Here is a 9,287-nt window from a genome sequence, read left to right as displayed (position 1 = left end):
CTTAGTGAGATATCTGAATAAACAACAAATTCAATAGTGAACTCTGACCTCACTTCTGCAGTGGATGACTGTTCAGTGCGTGTGTGTGTGTGTGTGTGTGTGTGTGTGTGTGTGTGTGTGTGTGTGTGTGTGTGTGTGTGTGTGTGTGTGTGTGTGTGTGTCTAAGAGCATTACAAACATCTGCAGAAATGAGAAAGGTCCTGAGATTCTCCTGAGTGTGGCCTCCCCCACACTTCCTTTAACAGAGCCACACACAGATATGTATGTTCTGCAACATAACGTCAAACTGAATGAAAGCTTTTTTGGGTCTAATCTTAATGTCGACTGATGGATGTAGATACTGTCACACTTAAACAACAGACAGTAATCTGCAGTATTCCTCTGATCTGTATTACAGAATTGAGTATTACTGTAAATATTTCTGAGAGAATAGCCCTGAATGCTAAACTCAGAACACACGCCGCAGCTCCTTTCAAGAAACAACTGAACCTTTCTTTACTACCTTGAACTTGTTTCATGACTTTGAATGTATTTGTACTTCTTGGATTTAAAATGTTCTTAAACTATTATTTTTTTCTTCTGGAATATGTATCTTTTTAGAGTAAATGTAATCCTCCACGTAAGCAACTATGTAGGTCAGGGGTGTCCAAAATTTTTTGAATGGGGACCAGATTAGTTAATATGAAAACAACTGGGGCCCAGTTGCTTCTTGCATTACATGGATTACAGAAAAAAATAAATAAATAAATAAAATCACTTACAGATTAGACAAACGCAACTGTTTCATATTCCATTGAAAAAGTTTTCTCCTCCTGAAAGTGGCGACCCTCGCTGTTGACAGTTATTTCTCTTTCTATGATTTTTTGCTTGTTTATCCTCTCTTTATGAAAACACCTGCGTAGTTCTTACTTGTGCATGTCTACAACTGTATGACAATCCTGCCATAAGCCGAAATGCTAAGTGATTTTGCTTGATTATTGAATATTGTGTAGTGAGCCATATATAGTTTATTTTGAAAGAAAACCCATGGGCCGTTTAAAATCTGTCCAAGCACCACAAATGGCCCTCAGGCTGGACTTTAGGACATGCAACTTGTGTTTTTTTTTCTGTTTCACAGCTTTTTAATGTTTTTGAAAGTATTCCTGTGAATTTATATGCTTTTATTCAAAGGTGGAGAGTAGAGAGGTGACAGGAAATTAACAGAGAAATAGAAGTAATTACCTAGTAAAGTATAAAGTAGGCATCTTTACACTGCACTAACAGGACTCCCACACAGCTCTCCAACTTTAGTAAGCTTGACATGAAAAATTACATACAAAAAAAGTTGTTCAATTTCAAAACAACATTTATTACAGAGCTTCCAAGCCGCAATAGAAAACTCTCCACACCAGATGTGTTACATCTCAAAGTTGTAATGTAAACATCAAGTTGACTGATGAGTTTGATGACTGATTGTTTCCAGGAATATTCCAAATATAACAAGACTCAAACCTACTGCAGTCTGTACAGCATTACAGAAAATGAATGCGTGCACACACACACATGCGCACACACATATGTTTGTCCACATATGCACACACACACTGCAAAATATTCTCACTTGCATTTGCAAACACATACCTCAGCACAAGTAAACATCCAGCACACCCACAAACACTAAAAACAGCCAAAGTCCAAGTGTTAAATATTTCCACTCAGAATCTCAAAGGAGAAAAAGCTGCGTTAGGAGAGACGGATGAGGACGATGCAGGCTCCTGTTACATGCTCTGTGTGTGTGTGTGTGTGTGTGTGTGTGTGTGTGTGTGTGTGTGTGTGAGAGAGAGAGAGAGAGAGAGAGAGAGACACACAGCTGGCTTGGTCAGCTCGAGCTGTTTTGAGTTGGACTCAGATCCAAACACATGATAAACCTCTAAATTGATAGTTTAAAATGAGTTCATCCTTCACTTCACTTCACAAAAAACCTTGATTCAATTTTTAAAAAGTTAATATTGTTGAAGCAGACTGTTGTAGTTTGGGGTAATAAAGTATCTCACCTGTTGCTGATACATTCTTTTAGCTCTGTGGTCCAGGAGCTGACCTGCTGGTCGTTGTCCGTCTCAAATATCAGACTACCTCGATTAACCTGCAGAGACAAACGTGCGTTAATATACTGTACCATCGGCATAATATACATGCTAAGTTGCACTAAATTGTGCAAATACAAGAAATGGCCTTGAGATATTAAAAATGCAATTTTTCTAATGCTATAAATACACTAAAGGCACATGCAGAGCTTCATATTGCTGTTTGGGCAGTGGCTCAGCTTTATTTAGCTTATTCTGATGATTTTAAAAAATTGAGTCAAGTGACACACCGCCTTTAAAAGCCTCAAGGAACGTACTTTTTTCCAAGCCATTTAGGCCCAATCCACAGGTACAATTAGATTTTTTCGTGTTTCACTTTTTGACGTCACACAGAATGCGTTTCAGGTCAGTGAAAATGGACATCTGTAAAACACTGTCCAGGGTGAAGACTGTCAGTGTTGACATGCAAACAGAAATAGTTTTTGGCTTTAAACGTCAAAGTGAGCACCATAATATCCAAATGCGGTGACATTTTGTGCTTGGTAGATGTGGCCAGAATGGTGCTGTCTCTAACTTTGCTTACAGGACTTTATACATCTTTACACATAAATATACAGTTTCTCTTTTGCTATATTGAGGAGCAAAATCACGAGACTGAGCTGCCGAGGTCACTGCTTCAAGTAGCCTTCTGGTTAATGGCTTTTTTTCAGGCCTCTGATTGGCTGCCATGACTTTTAGGGTTAATTTACCTAAGTAATAGAGAAGTTTGCAAACTACACATCTGTTGTGTAAAACTGCTATCAAATGCTGACTGCTACAGCTGTAAAGAAAACGTTTTTGTTTGCTTCTTAACATTCAACAAAAGTTAAAATCAATTTGAAGTCGTGTTTGTTAAACCACATTACAATGGCTTACAAAGTAAAAAAAAAAAGCTGTGTTTTTCGAGATGTATTTTGGGAAATGATGGTTGACAGAGGATGTGGATGGACAGCAGAGAAGTGACTGGTAATGTGAGAAGTTTCTGTGGACGTATGAACGTCTGTTCTAACAGCCATCCTTCAACCCTACAGGTGGCGACTGTTTAATACTCAAGAGACGAAGTTTGGGTGGAGTATCTTCAAAGTTTAAACAAACGAGGTCTAACTGAAGACTGTTTGGTGAGTTTTGTTATGAAATGACATGACACAATGATTGTCTTGTTTCCTCCTCATGATGGTTAGAAGATCTGAGCAAATGTGGATGTAAACAACACAGCGGGCAGAGTCTGCAGACTAAAGCGTAGCCAGAAAGAGCTATTATTATAATTCCACTGATTTAACGTACCTTTAAAACAAATGTGTTTAAGTTGTCAGGCATCTCCAGCCGGTTGCAGCGACGAACTTCTTGGATATCTGAGCAGTGAGTCGTCAGCTTGGGACTGGAGGCCTGAAACACACAAAGACATGACGACCGTCAGGGGGATCACATGATACTCTCATGAGAGGAAAAAGGTACAGAAACAGAAAGATGAAACTGAAACAAAGGACGTGTGAGTGAGTGAGTGAGTGAGTGTAATCATTATGATAATACTTTAACAGTTAAATGTATTTTTCGAAACTAGTTTGTGTCATGAGGAACTAAGACTTCGACCAGTGTTTGATGTCTTCTGTGGCTCATCATGTGATAACACCAAATCACTGAATGGTTCAAACAGCACACTGAGCAACACGCTACGGGTTGGTTGCTGGTTGTCTGTGAGGAAAGAGTTTGGGATGGTTAAAGAGGACCTTCTATGCCCGTTTTAAGGTTCAGAATTGTATTTTGGGTTTCTCCTAATTATGTTTAGATTCCGTAAAGGTCAAAAAAACACATACATTTCCACTGGAACACCTGATTTCACCTTCTGTTAGAAATGCTGCATTTTAGCACCCACACGCCAAGAATAGTGCCACTTTTTACCATGAAAAATCAACAATAAGAGCCTCTAAACAAACCTGGACATTATTCAGGAATATGATCTGAAATTGGGGAGAAACCAGATTAAATTCTTTCCTGATTTTAGCATGTAGCTACATGCAGCAGTGTAGCCAACATCATGTAACACTTACAGAAGTGTGTGGAGCAGGTGACTGTTAGAAAAATCAAAATCTGATGTCAGCTTGTCTCAAAAGTATTTAAAAAAAAAGTATTCAGAATAATCATATGAACATCTGACATTGTGGAATTAAATACAACAGAAAACAAGGAAAGCACAATTGGTCCCCTTTATTTTATTCTGAAAATGGGTCTTTGGATAATAGTCTCATTCATCTTTACTGTTTTGGGGTGGCAGAGGATGTCTCGGTGGCAAATATCTCATAACCTCGGTAATAAAAAACAACTATTTGGTGATATGGATGAATAAACCTTTTAAAATCTGCAGATAATTTATTGTAAAATGCCTAATTTGGGCTTAAAATCTGTGGCTTCTGGCATACAAACCTCTGATTTACAAACTAGGCTCGGCTCAAAGCTTCACACATTCTACGCAATGGAACATTTGTGAAGCACGGTTTGTAAATTTCTTACCCGATATCTCTGCACACCTCCTTTTTTTCCCCCCTTTACATTATTCAAACATCTAACATATCAATGAAGTGGCTTCTTGCACACAAGAAAAGCTTTATTGCATCTGAGATGGGTAGGAGGTGTTGACTTCTGAGTAGGATGCTGCTGCAAATACGTCTAATTTTAAGGTTGATGAGTGAGGCTGCAGATACCACACTTCACCACAGGATGTTCATGTGTGCGTTATGTGCATATGTGCCGTCTCTAAATGTGTATGCACGTGTGAGCGTGAAGCCTCTGTGCTGCTGAAACTGAAGACCCCTCAGTGAGAGAAAATGCAGTGAGTCACAGGAAAAGAAGCGCAGGTCAGGAGCCCTCATGGTGGAGCTCCGAGGCCGACCCCACCAGGACTATAACTGTAATTAAAAAGTAAAATAAGCATGATCTGCTAGTGGCTGTTTGACCTCAGGCACACAACATGAACTCTTGATACTGTAAGTCTGAGTCAGGCTTGTGACCTTTTCTGCATGTTGACCAGCAGCAAAACCATCAGTGAACCCTGACTTTTGTGCACCAAGAGAACAGATGTATGGAGATACAGATAGGTGAGAAATTAAAGAAAATATGCCTTGGCATTGATTCTGCAGGTCTCTGAACTCTACTGGAGGGTTGAAACTAGGGTCAGGCGATGTCTCCCAGTTTGACAAATGATAATGTCCAATACGAAACATCGTGATGGACAGCGGCGTCATTGTGTTTGACCCACAAACCATCTGCTTTATACATTATTGTAACACAATTGTCAAGACTGAGGACTGAGACAGAGCGGCAACATTACTGACTGAAAGTTTTCCGTGTGTCATCATAGTTGGATGTTAACAAATGGAGACTGAAAACACCCTCGCTTGTTTATTCTGCAAGCAAAGGATGTTAAGTTTGGCTTCTGTTCTAAACATATTTTGGAAGTCAGAGAAAGTAAACTTTTGCAAGATAATGTGCTGAAGACCTGAAAATATGTCAAGCATCCTTAGCGCTCATGAAAAATCAGCTGAGCATATTTTTTATGAATGGAGAGTTTGACATAAGTAGTTTGAGTGTATACTTCTGAGATTTAAGATGCATTTGCTCTCTTTAAGTTGCAGTCCATGAGTCATACTGTTTGTGTTTGATGGTCAATTGCATGAGAGAAAGTGATATATAAAGAGATTTGCATGGGTATTGTTTAGTTTGAAGAGGTGACAAATTATTTTGAAAAATAGCTACGTGTGCTGTCCTCACTTTGCTGTTTAGAATTCTGAACCAGGTTACTGAAGTTTTTATGAAGATCTGTTTGGTGCGTTATTTGTATGTGGATTTGAAAATGCTTGCATAAGTCATGCACACTCGATATTGCTGACACTTTGAGCATGTAATTATCGCACTGTCCATTTTTGTTACGTGTAAGCCATGCTGGTTTTTGTTCTGTTGTTTGCTTCATACATATGACATATTGGCCTTTGCTGCGATGGTAAATTGCAAATAGAGGCGTGGCAACAGTGTTTTTAGCCGAGAGAACAGAATACCATCCCTGCAAAAGATATGGCCTCGTTTGGTGTGTTGATAATGTCGGTGGAGAGCGCAGTTTAAAAAATCAGGCCGAAATCTCCCATTTGTGTTCAGTGGGTTTAGATCTGGTGACTGTGGTACATCACTTTCATTGTCATCAAACAACTGAGTGACCCTTCGTGTCCCGTCCATGAGAGCATTGTCATCCTGGAAGAGACCACTCATTTATTCAGGTTCTTCCATTAGCTTGTCACCTGCCTGTACTTCCTACAGGTGTAAGATCTCTCCCAGAAGTCCTGCCCCACTCAGGTAAACCTGAAACCTATCTGAACAGAAGAAGGATGGTGTGTGTACACCTACATGTGTGCTCACTGACGACACATGTGCTCAAACTAATCATGCGTCAGTAATAACGCAGTGCAGAGCCTTTAAGCCTCTGGATACAAACAAGCGCTAACAGAGCCACCGGCGTAAACACAAACACACACAGACACACAAACACACACACACACACACACACACACACACACACACACACACATACACGGATGGATGACTTGGTCAGCCATGTGTACAGGCCTGTGGCATGTTGGGTAAAAAGTCAGCTCTGAAATGAAGCCTCGATGACAGCTGATAAAAACACATGGAGACAAGACAGTCAGCAACTCTTATTGAGAGTTTAAAACTAATGTGTGCATGTTAGCTTCATGTGTAGATCGACTAATCGACTACTTGTTGCAGCTCTATTTTCTGTATTTATTCAAAATAACACTGTATAAATCAAATTAAAAAAAAAGAATACATGCACTAACAAAAGAAATGAGGGGACATCAGAAAAAAACAATAAAATCCTACTTCCCATGTCTTACCATTTTTATGATTTTTGACAGATTGATCGATGACATTTAAATACCAATTAAAGCCTCATTTTTAGATCACTGAATTGACTTTTTAAGGATCCCTGGGAACCTTGATTTTAAAACATAGTCCACAAAACTTTCTCCAGCACAAAGCGGAAGCTAACAAGCAACAGTAATATCAACATAAAACCCTATGGGGACAAACATATGCAAGAGAGCAGAGCAAAAACAAAGTAGAGGGGGTTTGAGTTGCGTGAGAGAGCAGAAGCTGCAAAAGGAAACAGACGAGACGGTGAAAGACACGGCGTTGTTGGGTGGGAGAAGAGGGAGGGATGAGGAGCAGAAGAAAGAGCAGGGAGGACAGATTCCAGGGCTTTGTGCACCGGATGAGTTTGAGTCCATGTGACAGTGTGTGAGCCTGAGGAATGTCTATGATAATCCAACACGCACACGCACACACACACACACACACACACACACACACACACACACATATCAAAAGAATAGATTAACCCCCCGCCTCACTCACACAATTTCCTCAGCTTTACCGGTGATGTGAACGAACCCTGTAACTCCATGCACTCTTTGTTTTAACCACAGCGTTTAATATTATCAATAAAGAGCAGTGTGACGCAGAGATGAGAGGGATGTGACTCATTCAGAGAGATTTGAGTCAGTGAATGAGGAACTGACTACAAGCTGCACCCGTAACCAAATTGCTACAACAGCCAAATTTCAGTCCAGGATGTTCAGAGAAATTCTGCTTCTTCCGATTCAGGTTAAAACTTTCAGGTTTTCTTCTAAATGGAGTGAGAAAGATGCAATCAATGTTTTCTCAGAGGAAATGTGTGCATGCTTGCAGAAAGGACCAGAGGCAAATGTGGAGTTAAAAAAAAAAAAAAAGCTGTTACTGGACAAGATACTATGCAAGAAAAATCTTTGTTGATTGATAAAAGACTTCTTATATTCAGTCACAGGACAGAGGCTGCCACGTTATTTAAAACAAATCAATTAAGTTAAAAAAACCCCAACTAATTATTTTATCATTCTTGGCCTTAGAAACAGTAGATGATGAAACAATCTCAGTCCGAAGCCGATTGATTAACTGTTCTAAGCTTTCATTTATATCACGTGGTCTTCATCAGCAGATCGTTTTTGCTGTTTTGAGGTTGAGGTTCCAAACTTGCCTCGTTTTCCCGTCTGATGTATGAACTTAAACCGGTTTGATTTTATGCAAACTGGTTGGACCGGCATTTGTCATTATGACACGTTCTGGCAAATCATACTGCCTCCATGAGTAACCTGTGCTGACAGCATCACTGCACTAAATCCAGCATGTACTGCATTATTGATAAGCAATATAACAATATGATTATTATATTTGTTTATAAACAAACTAAAGGAGCTACTGTAGCAATTACTGCCGAGCCCAGCATGGCAACACGGAGGAGATCAAATCTGGGCAGAGTGGGGAAAGGGCAGCACTTGTTTTGTTTGTTTAATAGGAGTTCATGTGTTTCTTGGTGTGACGAGGCGAGACATGGCAGAGTACCTCAAGAAAACTATAAGTGCACCAACATGGCAACATTTTGGATTTTTAAGCGATTGAAAGAGGCGTCCTCACTGGCTGTGAGCCACGTGGTGCGCTATGAACATTTACTTTTTTTTCCAGTTTTGTATTAACCTGAAACTATTCAAATTGTCAGGAAAGTAAATGTTAGTGTTAGGCTTTCAGAAATTTTAATGGACATTTTTCAGTGTTTTTGTCTTTTTATTGGTAATCAAATAAAAAAAAAAAAATCTGCGGACTAGTTAATAGTAATAATAATAATAATAATAAAAAAATGTTAATTACAGTCCAAAAAACAAAGCAAAACTCTTTACTTTGAGTACAAATCAGTTTCTTTCTGTTTGGACAACGCTGATTAATGAACATGTATTTATTTCATGCACAGAGATGCAGCAGTAAAGGATGTGAGTTAAAGCTTCACCATCAACATCACAACTACAGAGGATGTGCCACAGCTAATGAGATGTGGTGTGTGTGTGTGTGTGTGTGTGTGTGTGTGTGTGCATACAAGCTGAGGGTGACTCACAGAGGAATTTATTGAGAGATTGTGAATGAGTTTCTGACTAAGAGCATCTTTGAGGAACCATATGTGTCTGCGGAGGGAAAAAAAGAAAAAAAACACGCAGCAGATGTCTGACTAGTTGAGCAACAACATAACAGGCCTGATTTCTGTGAATCAACTTCATCAGGGGAGCAAGTTCAAGCTAGCACATTTCCTATTAC

The 9,287-nt window shown here is 39.5% G+C and overlaps 1 protein-coding gene across 3 annotated transcripts in view; it reads right to left on the bottom strand.

Moving 5' to 3' along the window:
- Nucleotides 1–9,287, bottom strand: part of sh2b3 (SH2B adaptor protein 3) — a 72,124-nt gene that overhangs the window by 11,374 nt on the left and 51,463 nt on the right. For all 3 annotated transcript variants that reach the window (XM_042487672.2, XM_042487671.2, XM_042487673.2), the window contains exons 3-4: nt 3,387–3,488; nt 2,034–2,122 (exon numbers count right to left, since the gene is read on the bottom strand). In XM_042487672.2, the coding sequence (XP_042343606.2) occupies nt 2,034–2,122; nt 3,387–3,488 (191 nt within the window). The remainder of the gene's footprint in view (nt 1–2,033; nt 2,123–3,386; nt 3,489–9,287) is intronic.

This window comes from Plectropomus leopardus, chromosome 4 (genome assembly GCF_026936395.1).
Source record: "Plectropomus leopardus strain MGB_pleo_1.0 chromosome 4, ASM2693639v1, whole genome shotgun sequence".
Lineage (NCBI taxonomy): Eukaryota > Metazoa > Chordata > Actinopteri > Perciformes > Serranidae > Plectropomus > Plectropomus leopardus.
Note: the sequence above shows the minus strand (reverse complement) of the source record. Positions and strands in the feature narration are given on the sequence as shown.